The 15,262-nt window shown below is 40.5% G+C and overlaps 1 protein-coding gene across 33 annotated transcripts in view; it reads right to left on the bottom strand.

Moving 5' to 3' along the window:
• The window catches only part of RBFOX1 (RNA binding fox-1 homolog 1), a 1,162,974-nt gene that overhangs the window by 118,499 nt on the left and 1,029,213 nt on the right, over positions 1–15,262 (bottom strand). For all 33 annotated transcript variants that reach the window (XM_063171112.1, XM_063171116.1, XM_063171117.1 and 30 more), the window contains one exon: positions 7,921–8,163. In XM_063171112.1, the coding sequence (XP_063027182.1) occupies positions 7,921–8,163 (243 nt within the window). The remainder of the gene's footprint in view (positions 1–7,920; positions 8,164–15,262) is intronic.

The following is a 15,262-nucleotide window of genomic DNA, read 5'->3' on the forward strand; positions in this document are numbered from 1 at the left end:
GCAGCTACCCCATCACTCTGACCTCTTACAGCTTCCTGCAAGCAAGTGTAAGGATTTGCTGGATAACCAAGAACTTACAAACATGTTCTCATTGCAAGCAACACACAAATTCACTGCAATCACGAAGAGTTGGTGAATGGAGGAATCAACAACTTCTGATAAAGTTGCAAGCCATTAACAGTCAATTATGCCAATTACAAGGGAATGGAAAACATCATTGGTCTCGGCTAACCTAACACGGCCACTCATGCATGTAGTGAAAATGAGCTAATTTTCACCAAAAAAAAATCCCCTCAAAAGGATCAATTTTAATTACCATGTTGTAACGTGGAGCAAAGATGCAGAAGGTCAAATATAAAAGAAGTTGAAATTGGCTATTTCATCACACCAAGGTCTCCTTTGAAATTGATGCTCAGTGTATTCAGCAAAATGTGCAAAAATGGTTTTTCTCTGTACATATGAACCCCAAGCACAGCCAAAGCATTTGCATGCCATGGATACTTAGGTTGCACAGAGAGAAGAAAAAGTCAATAATGCAACACAGAAAATAATTGGTATGGAGGAGTAAAGAGCCCCAGAGACAATGCAAAGTACAAGAAAACTTAAAAAACCAATATTAGCCCAGCTCTTTCAGGGACAAGCAGGAAGAAAATCCTAAATTGCTTAATTGGTCAATTAAACTTGACAGATTAGAAATTAATTGGTAATGCTTTCTAGAAGAAACTTTTCAAGTCGCTGTATTATGATCATCTCTGGTTGATGTGATTGAAAGACCCCTGCAATGTTTTGTGCTTCAAATCTGCCTCAGAGCTGGCAGAAATTACCTGCTGAAATGAGCTGAGAACTGTTAGGGTGCCCTATGAAGAATATTCAGAAGGGTAATCAATGACATCCGGCTAACTTATTTGAGCAAACATGACTAAAGATGACAGAGCATAATTGCTCTCTTATCCTTGTTGATGGGTTTGTTTTTTTTTTTGGTTTTGTGTAGGAGCTTCAGCTTTAACATTTCACCAAGTTCAAGCAGGCAAAAATGAGAAAAGTAAAAAATCACACTATCTATAGAACTCCATAAAAGCAGAATATTATTTTTTCTGTCTTTTATTTCAGCATATTATTTTCAAACTTTTCTTGCTGTGAGAATCAAAAGGTGAAAGAAGCTGAGGTGACACCTGAATGACAAAGATCAGGCACTGAGATGTCAGAAGAGCCCCTGTGCAGTCAGCTGGCAGGGTAAGGCTGCTGTCCTCACACCACATACCCACTCACACAATCACAAAACACAAGTTCACTCAGCAACACAGGAAGGAGAGGGTGGTGATTTATCCTCTTCCCAGCCACAACAACGAAACACAAACATGCATCCATAAACAGCATCACAGGAGCAGTGTCGGGTTCTGTGTATCCTGGAGGAGAATCTATTTTGGAGCTGGCAGTGCCAGCAGAGGGGCTGAGGTGAGCAGTGCGTTCCTGCCACTCCTCAGCACAAGCAAAGGAGCACAGGAGGGGCAGAGCTGCCGGGCTGGCACACAGGGCTCTCAGCAAGGAAGCCTCTTAGAGCAATAATGCCTGTGATCACGAGTCATTACTGTGCCTCACGGCCCCAGCACAGCATTATGTTCCCTATTTGGGATGTCAGTTCTGATCTCCTCACCGTGGAGCAGGAGCTGGACTGGGTTCCTTGCTTCTGCAGCTCTGAAGCACTCAGGGTCTCAAAAAAAGCTCCTTGAAATATTTCCTTCAAGGAGCAGTTGGGACCAGATATAATGGGTAGTATAAATGAAATAGCACACCATGCTGGTAGAATAGCCTGCAGCAGCAGGGTATATGATTTAGATGAATAAACACTGCTGTAAGAGTTGTCAAAGCATTATCAGCTATCTAGCATACTGGTGGCAAACATCTAGAGACAAAAATATGGCATTCAAATAGAATAAAACTGGGTCATTGATACCAGTTGGCAACAAAAAGTGTCCATGGGGGAATGTTGTGATGGTGTTCACAGGGGTCCCAGGATGAGGGAAGAGGTGAGGATCTGACTCCATGTTTCAGAAGGCTGATTTATTATTTTATGATATATATTATATTAAAACTATACTAAAAGAATAGAAGAAAGGATTTAATCAGAAGGCTACCTAAGAATTGAAAAAAAGGAATTAATAACAAAGGCTTGTGTATCAGACAGAGTCCAAACCAGCTGACTGTGATTGGCCATTAATTAGAAACAACGACATGAGACCGATCCCAGATGCACCTGTTGCATTCCACAGCAGCAGAGAACCATTGTTTACATGCAGCTAACGCAGCCCACAACCCCAGGAGATGGAGAAATCATGTATGGAACAGTAGGAGAGAAAGAGGAGATGAGCCAAGGGAGAAAAGAAAGAAACTAGGGGGGAGGAAAACCACTTATACTAATAAGTTACATAAAGGATAGAGCAGGAAAAAGAGCTAGTAAAAACCTGAAACATGCCGCAGAAAACTGTAGTAATCATCTACTCACCGGCAGGCTTAGACAACACACTAAAGCACTTTAAATGCTTCCTACTCCCAGCTTTCTCACCAAATTAATAAGCACAAGACAGTAATTGGCACACTAAATCCCCTAAAATATCAGCAGATATTGTACATATCTCACTTCTCCAAAACGACAAAGTTCAACATGGCAAATAATTTTGCAGTCCACAGCATCACTAAGCCTTGACAAATCCTCAGATGAAAGGATGGACTCTGCAACATGACAAAAAAAGGCACAAACCTGGACAAATTAAAACCAAGAAAACATCAAACCTAGAGGCCATTACATCCCAAATACTATAAAATATTTCAAGGGAAACAGGGCAGATGGAATAACAGACATAATATTTAATACATCAATCATTTTCACACAGAAGTACCAGGTTCAGTGGATGCCACCAGAGGAATTTTGGTAGTAACCAAGTTGAAATTTAGTTCTAACTGTGAAGTCAGAAGGAAAATTCCTTATCATCTTCCCAGGCCAGAGACAACCCACACCTCAGCAGTGCACATCTTCAACAAGGCTTGAACAGCCCTGCATCCCCCAATGCCATGCTGGCTGCTGATGCTCAGCACTTCAGACATGGATGGATCACTCCTCCAAGTAAACTGCCTTTTCCCTCAAAATCTCCCATCCAAACACAACTTCTCACACAGCTTTTCAGCCTCTGAAGCCTGGTGAAGGGTCAGTCCAGAAGAGAAGGACTGCACAATCATCTCAAGTTTTATGCAGACGTAGAATTAAGTTAAAAGCAGCACATTTTTATATACGCATAAACCACAGAGCATTGCTGCAACCTCAGCTGTTACCACACCATGACAGTTACTTTCATTATTAGTGAAATACACTTAGAACAGGAAATACTAGAGAAACATTTACTTTACTCTTACTTGCTCCCTTGCACATGCCCATCTAATGACCTTTTTATTTACACACACATTTCCTGCTGTCATCAACAGAAGTTGTGCAGGAAAGCCACAGGCAAAAACTGAACAAGTTTTTCTCAGAATTATTTATGTACAATACAATTGCATCTGTATACGTACACAGGTAAAGGCTGATTTCATAAAATGATTAATTTTCTTACTTAAAAATACTTTAATACATATAACTATTTAGTCTAGCGTTCCAAACCACTCTACAACATCATCAGACATGTCACTTTTAGCATAACTTTGTGACATACTTTTCATAGATCCAACCTTCTAGGAAGAAGCCATTTACTATTTTGGTTAATGCCTTAAGACATGTTTGATTCTATGCCACTCCAAATGTCTAGCAGCACTTAAATAACCCACTGCTGCTTGATTATTGATTTTGCATATACTCAGATGCATTCCCTCCTTACTCAATGTTAACAAACATATGGATCCAAAAAGATGAAAACCAGATATGCTCAGAGAAGACTCAAAGTAACTTTTGACAGTGTTTTATTACCTACTGATAATTTCATATTATTTCAGCTAAATCACCCTGTCTTTAATCATTTACTACGCTTTAATTCTGTCCCTCTCCTCCTGTTTCTCAGCACCACAGTCAGAATTAGCAATCCCTGCACATGCAATCTGAGCACCTCTTGTTCCAGCACTTACCCTGACAGAATACTGTGTTACACTATTTTATCTAAATAGATTAAAATTGGTCACTGGGAAAGACACTTTCTACAAGTACAAGAGCGTGTCCAAGAGTACGTGAAGTACTTCTGAACATGAATTACAAGAGCACTCTGCACAAAATTGCAAACCTGCAATAAAACCGATGATTGGAATTTTGTTCAGCTTGTGGAAAATGGGGATGCTGGGCTGGGCCCAGGATCACACCCTGGGCTGCAGTTGAGGATTCAAGAGGAGTTGCAGAGAATGAGCTAATTTTTATTATTTTTCTCTTTACTGGGTATTATCATCCTATTGCAGGGGTTCCATACTGTTGTCTCCTTACCACAACAGTTCCATACCTCCTTGGTGTTTCTCATGGTCAGCTCCTCAGAGCTCTGACTCTTTCCTCTTCCCAAAGCAGCCACTGACTCCAGTTCCCTTCTCACCCAGCCACCCCACTCTTTTATAACACTCTGCTTCTCATTGCTTACAGCTGTGGCCTGGTAAAGTCAGGCCTGTTCCTGATCTTTGATAATTGGCCCAGCTGCAGCTCCTTAGGGGTGAGATTACTTTCTACACGATCTTTGTTTTCTTATATTCTATCCCCCTACAGCTGGGGTTTAGGTGGCACTAGACCCAGTGTGAGCTCCAGCTTCAGTGAGTGATTCTTTCAGACAAGAAGAAAGAACTTGGGACACTCAGACACAGCCTGGCATGTACCTCACCTCAGCATGGATTCAGTCCTTCATGGAGGAGATTGAGACACTTCTGGTAGTAATTATACAGTTTAGACAATTGCCCTGCAGTTTTTTAGATTCCCATTGCAAAATTTTAAGATCCATTTTCTAATGCTATATCCAGCTTCACATGTTCATACATCTGTGAGTGAGAAAATTCAAAAACTGGTCTTGCCTCCAACAGCTTGTCCTTAATCACAAGAGCTTTATTTTAAGAATGATTGGCCACTTGGTTATTCTTCTTTCAAATGCATGTCATAAACAGCTTACTGAAAGGAAACTAAATAAAACCATTGGGACCTACCAAACAAGTGCCACGGTGTCCCCACACCAATTCCTCTTAAAACTCTTCAACTAGAAATCAACTATTCTCAAAGCTAGTAGAAATTAGAAAAAAAACCATATTTTTTCTGCTTTGACAATAAAGACCACATATAGGTACAATGTTGACACAGTGCTGTTGAAGCTCTCTTTCATAATAAAAACTTATATTATTAAACCTATAGAGTACAGAGGTGGACCCTAATAATGTTACAAAGCCCATGTTAAATCTGCCTGGGATCCATCTGCACATATCTATTTAAAAAGTCACCACAGTTTGCCAAGAACAATGGCTAATGACACCCAGAATAACAGATTTTAAACCTAAGTACCTGTAATTAAATTGTGCAAGCAATATTTGTCTGTACATTTGTAAACCTGACTGGTGCACCATGTGTTAAATGTCAGTGCAGATCCATAGATGAGCACATTTCTTAGAAACCTGCCTTTTCATTGCACTGCTCTTGAGGGAGAGCATCCACAGCTTTCAATATAGCATTACAATTTGGAAAAAAAATATCTTGTTAAAAACCAAACCGTACTAAAACTTTCTCAAACAGAACCTAAAGTTAAAAGGAAGGAAATCAAATTCTTTATAAACAGCATGAGAGCTACTTCAAAATGTTCTGTCCATTCCTCAATAAGAAAGGAAACCAGAATGCAAGGAAAGGATCCACAATAAAGAGAGCAGCAAATAACTATACCATATTCCCTGAATATAACAGGTTAGTGGAATTGAAGTGTTATCCTGCAGAGAATGGAAATTCACTCCAAGGGGAAACAGAAGGGAAAAGGTGTCTGACAGGTAAAATACAAGTTGGATACTAGGAAGGCAAAAATCAAGTGAGAGCAGATAGCAAAGGACACAAAACCAAATAACAATAAAGCCTATTTGCATATCAGAAGCAGGGAATCATTGGATTTGCTAGAGCTGGGATTGAATAGAGCACTTGAAGAAGATAAGGGCATTGCAGACAATCCAAACTATGTCTTTTCACCAGCCTTTGCTATGGAAAATGTTGGGAAAACACATCCCTGACTTCTCTGATAAAGTGAGTGACATTCCTTCAAACTGAAAAATCAAAACGGGGTGAGGAAACACAATCAATTGAAAGCAATAAATGATGAGGGATGAGCTCCTGTCCCACTCCCATCGACGGGTCTTTTACCATTGATTTTAGCACTGTCAGGATTTCACTTCAGGACTGAACAGAAACAGTTTCAAAACATGAAAAGGCTGAGCTGGCCATCACAGGGGATTGTTCAAGTTGCAGCAGTGGTCACAAAAACCAAGCAAAATCAGAGAACAAAAAAGCACAAGAAAGGTACAGGAAGAAATTATATCTTTTTAGTCAATATTCAATCTCTTCTGGAGTATATATTCAGCTGAGGATTCCTGCTCTAAACCAATGACAGTGGTATTTGACAAAAGTAAGACAACAATCAAAAATGATTATGGAAGCAAGTTTTAAAAGCTGGAAAGAACCAAGAATTTAACTTAGCAAAGAGATGGATAAGAGGAAACACAGTAGAGCTGCAAAGAATGCTATGAGATAACCAGCAAATAGGATGCTCTTCAATTTAAACTTTCTCCTTGTACTGGAGAAAAGAGAAACTCAGGGCAATAAAAAGTTACCAAGTTAGAAATAAAACAAACAAAATTACTGCATAAACCACAAAAATGTTTAATTAATTCACAAGGATTTCTCTGTTATAATAGCAAAGAATATTCCTTGGTGCCTTTGCTATTGCTTTCCTTTCTTGCACAACCCATACAAAGAAATTAGTGGCATGGCAATAAACATAAATTTGCAGAGCTCATTTAGGAGAATGTGCTTTCCTCTTCTTCTTGCCCTAATGTATGAAACCTTTTAGGCTGGATATGGGCCAGGAAGGAAGGGGAGGTAAACTGAGGCACGGAGAATGGCTGAGGCAAGGATGAGGACAGCCAGGAGATGTTTCCAGCACTGCTCTGTGCCCCATCCTGCACATGTAACACTGGGGCTGGGTGATGGCTCAAACCTGCAAGCTCCTGGCACTGGATATATTGGGTCCCACTCTAGAATTAAGACAGAAACACTAAACTATCAGTGTGTGAAATTTGTGACTTAAATTACAAGGTAGACCCATCCAAGGAGCCTCTTGCATAATTCATGACACTTGAGAACTTCACATATAAATCAAACAGACGGAAAGTCTATCATTTCTGCTCTGTTTAGCACAGATCCACACACAACTTGGTAATGGCTGCACAAACAAGCTCTCTAGAAAATACAATATTGCAGACATGCTCTTCACAATACTAATTCACACAGTAAATTTTGTACAGGACCATTCAAGTCATACTTTTATTAAAACTGCTTGTGTCAAAAACAGAGAGGTCATAAAAATAATCAAATGAGTCTGGTTAGGGTTTTTTGGTTGCTTTCTTTGGCCCTGCAAATGAATGCCTACAAACACTCATGTGCAATGTTTTTCCATATTGGACTTAATTAAAATTTATGCTGTGATTCATGGGCTGGCTATTAATCATTTTGTCTAACACCGTTGAAAATGAAACTCCAGGTTCTACAAAGCTCCAAAACCAGTGAAAACACATTCTCCAGGTCCAACAGCAAACTCTGACAGACTTTCAACCTGAACACAGTGCCTAAACCTGATGCAAACGAAGCGTGTCAAGGGAAAAAAACGTTATTGATAAACACACACGAAACACAGAGCTTTAGAAAGAGCAGTAACCTTGACTTACTGTGGCTGTGCCGGAGACAGTTTGTGCATTTGTGTCAGCTGCACTCTGTTCAGAGTGTGTCTGAGCAGGAGGGTACATGTTTAACGTGTGCTCTGGAACAGTGCTTTGGCCTGTGTAGTCTGGAGCTGGATGCGGATGTGGGGCTGTGTATTCTGCAGGGATACCGTTCTGAGGTGGAGCAAACTGGGCTGAGGCATAAGGCTGTGCCATTGTGTCAGGAGGTGCTGTAGCTTCCTGATTACCCTGCGGAAATCAAAGGGAAAATAATAATAATAATAATAATAATAATAATAATAATAATAATAATAATAATAATAATAATAATAATAATAATAATAATAATAATAATAATAATAATAATAATAATGAAGGAAGAAACGTGGCGTGAGATAAAATAAGCGAAGGTCCTGCACCCTACGTAAGGCAGAGAGCATCCTGGCCTGAAAAGGGCACAGTGGCTGCTTCTTGAGGAGGATATTTCTTATCTGCATTAAATGCATCCTGCTAAGACTATTAAATATTATTATAATTAGACAAACAAATCGGCTGCTCGCTCGATAATGGCAGACCAGTCTTTAGGCAGGAAAGGTCAGGGAAATCTGCCTGCACTAATGGTGCCTCAGCTCAGACAAGGAATAGGGACAGAGCCAGTTCCTTCCAAAGATTCCTGAGCACACCTGCCAGCACAGAGCTGGGGTAAGCTCAGCCCCCAGTCTGTGATCACTCTGACTGACCATTTACAGAAAACAATGTAGGCAACACAGGATTTGGGGTGCTTACTGTTAACAAACACTAAAAATACCTATGTGCAGTAATGCCCTGAGATATTCAGAATACTTTGAGATACCCTTCATTGAGCCATTGCATGCCACAAATGCAAAATAGTAATGAGATCTAGTCAAAATATTAAGTATTTGAATCTACAAGTGCATCAGTTCAAAACCATAAATAACATTAAAAAAAATAATTCTATATCAAGAGAAATAGATTTAAGAACTTTAAAGGTTTTACATTTGAAGATAGCAGTATTTAATTTCCATATCACAGTTAGCCTATAACAGTAATAACACTAGCCTCATGTCTTTATAAAGAGATCCATATTTCCATTTGATATAATAAAGAATAGCCAAGCCTGTTAATTTACCAATTAAGCAACTTCTGACTAAATGTTTACCCCATACCAAAACACAATAATTCTAGAGGAGGAAATGTACACTACAATCTTTTTGAACCTTTATAAAAAATGTCCAGAATGAGATTTTGCCTGAGACAGAATTAGAGGCCATTAGTGCAGGGACTACCCCAACCTCAGATAAACTAACTTACAAAATAAAATTATCTCACTAATAAGCAAGGAATGTAAAAATACACAGTCAAAATTTAATTACCTTTCAAACTACTCCATCATTCTCCCACCAACGCATGTACAAGCACCTGCCCAAAACTATTGCAGGGATTTTATTCCTACTCATCAGACCTTGATTTCTCAATTAAAATAGGGTGGATGAATAAAAGGCATTTTTCTGCACTTTGTACTTAAGGGCATTTACAGCCAATTTCAGCTAATTCAGACATCAGCTCTCTGACCTGAACTCATCCTAAACTCAAGAGCTTTTAAGAATTCACACAGGAGTTTAAGTCTTGGTGCTCGACAGGCTTAAAAGAGAAAACTGAATTTTCCTTTGTAAGAGGCACTCTTACACTGTGTCTGAAAAAATTAGAACTTTATATTAGCAATCAAACCCTTTCTAATTTTAATCCCATCTTTGATGCTGGTTTAATGTATGGCATTGAGCAAGTGGTTTGCTTTGTTTTATTCATTCATCTTTAGCAGGAAACCAGTGTCATTTACTGACTTCACAGGGTTAAGTCACTAAGATTTGTTTGTATATCTACAATTTAATAAGGTTAATGCTGCACTGAACTGGTCCTGTTGAATTTCTGTGAAGGCTAAAACCTCTTGTAAATGTGTACTTTTACCCTTTAATATTAAAATGGTCAAGCACCTTTCTTATTTCTTTTACCTAATATTTTCACTGTTAAAAAAAAAAAAATTAAATCCAGATGAAGCAAAACCCAGGAATGACTGGATTACACCAGAGACATTCATTAAATGTTAAAGAAGCACTTTTAAAACTTGTGTGGGAGGCAGCCAACCTTAAATTTTTTAATCAGCTGTTTCAGGAGGGACTTGAGCAAGGTGTGGGGAGGAACAAAAGCAAACCCAGATTCTGCCTCTGTTAGCATTTTCACTGTGCTGGTTTTGAAGCACAGGAGCTGGTTAGGGCTGGTCCTTGAGCCATTCCAGATGCTGAACACGACAGCAGAGCCAGCAGCTGTTCAAAAAGAGCAGCAGTGGCATCAGAGGGACCAAGGGGTGATGTCCAGGCGCATTTCATCCAAAGGGTTTTGTGCCACCTCCAGCCCTAAACCAGATGTTGCTGAGACCCCCACTGTTCCTCATTAACCTTGACAGCAGTTCCACGCGGACTCCAATTAATATTCAAAGCGTCCACACCTAGTGCTAATTACAGCTCATATTTAATTAAGAGGGTTGAACTTTTCCATTATTTTTACCGGCAACTCCAAACTTTTTAGATTTATCACAGAAGGGCAAATTGTGCAGGCAATTTCAGAACCTCCACGATGCTGAGACTCTTCTACCTCTTCCATTAGACTCGTTCAACTAAAGTCTATTAATAACTGAGACCCAATTAAGAAGTAAATAACAAAGGGTCAGGGATTTTTTTTTTTTAACTAACTTGTACATATTCAGAGATTTACAGCCTAGCCATTGAAGAAACCAACCCCACTGTGCTTACAGCAGAAAACTGACAGACCAGATTATCAGTGCAGGCTCTGCAGGTTCATTTAATTGTTGGAAGACAGGGGACATTAAAGAAATTAAACTTGCACATGCTACTGCAGGCCCTAAGTTTAAAATGATAGTGACAATAAATCTGAGATGTTCATCCCTTAAAATAAGTGACTACTGAAGCCTTTCCTAACCTTTAAAATTAGAGTGAATTTATTTATAATTAATTATTTTATTATTTATTATTAATTCAACAGACAAGGTATTGCAATGTAATGTAAAAACCTATATGCTGAAACAAATTCTTTACTATTTATTTGGTTAATAATAGCAAAGCCAATTGTTCAAAATACTAATTTCTGTCAAGAACAATGAAGTGTCAGCTATCACACATTTGTGCCTACATGTGGTTGATGGAAACTCCAGACTTCACAAGAGATACACTTGAACAGATTTTAAGGAACCAAAACTTCTTTAAATAGAATCACCTAAAATGTTCCTTTATTGTACTCTTTAAAATACAGTGAACTGAAATGAATAAAAGAAATAACAAATTCTAATGCATTAAGTTGAAAATATGAAATAGCACTAAATGCAAGAGGAAATACTGACCCTAAATTAGCCCATGAACTCAGGGTAATTTCAAAGCTGTGTATGACAGTACACAGGCATGGCTTAACCCCACCCAGGCAGGAGAGGCTGAACAGAAGTTGTCCCTTCAGACTCAGTTCCAAGTATCTTTAAGATTAAACGACCCCTTAATGCTCACTTTGTGCATGGTTTTTTTAAAAAATTGGTTGTTGGCAAGAGCAAGGAGAACAAAGGATGGCAGACAGTCAGGCTCTGCTAAATGTTCTGGCCCGAGTCTTAATGAAAACCACATTTCAACTGAAAAATATGCTTTACGTGGCAGTGTATAAAATCAAATTTACTGCTTTCTGGTTAAATGTTGAACTCTAAAAAACAAAACAAAACAAAACAAAAAAAAAACCAACAACAACAAAAAAAAAACAACAACAAAAAAAAACCAAAAAAAAAAAAAAGATTCCAACGATGTAGGTAAGTAAAGATTCTCCTGTTTCATCCGTATTATTCCATCTGAACAAAAGCTTAGAATTTAAACTGCTCCTACTATCTCAGATGACTTTTCAGCATCTCCTCCTCGGAAAAGATTTCATAATTAAGAAAAGTATAAAAAGTGTCAAAACATAATAAGGCAAGCATGTTATGTTTGTACACAAAGGAGAGAGAAGAGAAAACATTTCTTAAGCAGCGTTTCTTTTTCTTAAAAACACATTTGGTGCATAAAAATGTATTCAATGAAAACCTTTCTGCTTGCCTGCGTTTTGAAGTCAAACTCACAGTTTATTGTTTGTTTTGCTCTATTTTCTGTTTGGTGCATTTTGTTTCTTTGGCAAGAGATATTTCACATTTAGAGAAAGCCTCCTGTACTGTAGTTAAATGAGCCAAACTGCATCGTATCCTTAGGGCACAGAAACAGAGGAGAAAAAATGCAACATTTCTCTGCAAACCTGCTGGTTCTAAGGGCTCAGCTACATCTAGCAAAAACACAATTCCCCATAGCTTGCCTTGCTTCAGATTTAAGCATCAAAACTCGGCTTAGAAGCCTTGCATGCAGTGGTGCAGCTGCTTATAAGAATTACCCTGGCTTGACTAAAAACCAAGAGTTTCTAGCGAAAATAAAAGTGAAAATAAAAGTGAAAATAAAAGTGAAAATACCTGCTGTACCATGGTGCTGCCTCTATTCTCCATACACTTAGCAGCTGCTCTGCTCCCAGGCCATGCAGCATCTGCCCAAGAGGAGCATCAGCGCTGGCTGGGGGCGTGTGAGCAGAGCAGGGGTGAGGGAGCTGGGGGTGCTGCGGGAGGGGGAGCCCATGCAGGGCTCTGTGCCCTCCCTCCCTCCCTCCCCACATCCCAGTGCTCCCAAACCCAGATGGGGCTCTGTGCCCTCCCTCCTGACATCCCAGTGCTCCCAAACCCTGATCCAATGGGTCTCTGTGCCCTCCCTCCCTCCCCACATCCCAGTGCTCCCAAACCCAGATGGGGCTCTGTGCCCTCCCTCCTGACATCCCAGAGCTCCCAAACCCTGATCCAATGGGGCTCTGTGCCCTCCCTGCCCACATCCCAGAGCTCCCAAACCCTGATCCAGATGTGGCTCTGTGCCCTCCCTCCCCACATCCCAGTGCTCCCAAACCCTGATCCAGATGTGGCTCTGTGCCCTCCCTCCCCACATCCCAGTGCTCCCAAACCCTGATCCAGATGTGGCTCTGTGCCCTCCCTCCCCACATCCCAGTGCTCCCAAACCCTGATCCAGATGTGGCTCTGTGCCCTCCCTGCCCACATCCCAGTGCTCCCAAATCCAGATGGGGCTCTGTGCCCTCCCTCCCCACATCCCAGAGCTCCCAAACCCTGATCCAATGGGGCTCTGTGCCCTCCCTCCCCACATCCCAGAGCTCCCAAACCCTGATCCAATGGGGCTCTGTGCCCTCCCTCCCCACATCCCAGAGCTCCCAAACCCTGATCCAGATGTGGCTCTGTGCCCTCCCTCCCCACATCCCAGAGCTCCCAAACCCTGATCCAGATGTGGCTCTGTGCCCTCCCTCCCCACATCCCAGTGCTCCCAAATCCAGATGTGGCTCTGTGCCCTCCCTGCCCATATCCCAGTGCTCCCAAACCCTGATCCAGATGCGGCTCCTGCAGCGGGGCTGTGCCCCATCAATCACAGCGGGCCACTCCTCTGGCTCCTGCTACTGCTGCTGGAGTGCACCACTGAGCAGATGATTGCACAGAGAAGGAGGGAAAAAAACACAGCTTGACTGCATTAATAGCTGTTTAAAAAACATTGGAAATGCTACTGTGGAAGTTGCCGGAAGCTGGAGGTTTTTGTTCAAAAATTAACACGGCTGTACTCAGAGACCCAAAGCACCCTGAACGTGCACGGCTCTGGATTTGTGATAGCTACAATGTCCCATTACACGTGTGCATTTCCATGGGATTAATTTTCCTCCTCCATGTGGAAGAGTTAATACCAATAAGGTTCTGATTTTAAAATTGCTGAACGCCACAAGCAAACCTTCGATACTGAACTAGCCTGGTTTAGATTAAATCTACTTTATCCTTCCATTCAAATGAAATATTGTTTCCTTTTTAGTTTCGTTTCGTGACATGCCTCTCCTTTAGCAGGGGAAATATTTCAGAAGTGCTACCAAGGCTTTGTTCTGTGAGGCACTTTAAGCAACCTAATGCTTCACTGTTAAAGGACCTTTCCTAGATACTCCAGAGATAGCCTCAAAATGATTGAATTCTATCTAAAGAAATAAAGAAAAGAAAAACAATTTTTAAAAAATCCAAACAAAACCAAACAACTAAAGAGATTCAGACAGCCCCAAAGAATACACGTTTATTGCCACTCTGCTGCAGACTGCCTACAGACATCAGGGTTCAGAAGCAGGGCAGACACGTAACACCGGAATTATTCTAACAAACCTTCCAATTCAAAGGGGTGGGCAGAGCAACAAACAGTCATCAATTCATCATTAAACTTATATCCCAACTGAAATATATTGGAATTCTTTAGAGTGGCAGTATAATTCTTCCAGGTTTGTTGCTGGCACTCCCCAGTTAATGATAATAAAAGCAGCCACTTCGGATTTTTCAGAAGGAATCAGACATCCAGCCACACCAAACTGATAATCACAACTGACTGACTCTGAGAGCTTTCTCAGTTGTAGCTTAATTATCTGACCAGGCCACTTGACTCGCATCATTTGCTTCTGCAATCACACAAAATGAATGCTCCAGCCACCCCTCTCTTTTTTGGAGGGTTCAGGGCAAAGCCAAACTCAGCTTTCAAAAGTAAGAATGATAATGCAGAATAACTTTTTTCAGAGAGCACAGGGGGAAAAGTAAATAAGCAAAAGAGAATTTCTTTGCTACCTTAACAGGAAGGTACCATTTCATTTCTCCCATTGCAGAGGAATATTTACTTTTGGTCTCTTTTACATATAAAATACTGTATTTCAATAAAAGTCTGTGCTCTTGCTACTGCTGTGGGCGTTTGATAGTGACATGTTCACTCTGTGTCAGTGCCTGAGGTATGGAAAAGAATTCCAGCAGCTGAAACCTCCCGACAGCCTGCAAAGGACATTTACTTAAATTTCCCTGAAAGCAGCAAACCCCTTGCCAAAACTTAGCCTGAATTCACATAACACTATGGACACTCCACTACACATGGAGAAATCCTTCCCTCCAACACCTTCACTCCTTCCAGCTGCTGAAGCTTTCCACTGCCTTTATGATGCTGTCATTTATTGCCAGAGCTTTTTTTATCCTACCTAAATATGGCAAATATTTATCCTGCTATTTCCAGGGGCCCAAACACACATGACTCTGCCACACTGATTTGTTTTGCTTCCACATTAACACCTAAATCTTTCTTTTTATGATTTCTGCCTCTTCCACGCTTTCTTCAACTCTGACTCTTAAGGTCTTCCCAGCCGCAGC

This window comes from Melospiza melodia, chromosome 18 (assembly GCF_035770615.1).
Source record: "Melospiza melodia melodia isolate bMelMel2 chromosome 18, bMelMel2.pri, whole genome shotgun sequence".
Taxonomy (NCBI): domain Eukaryota; kingdom Metazoa; phylum Chordata; class Aves; order Passeriformes; family Passerellidae; genus Melospiza; species Melospiza melodia.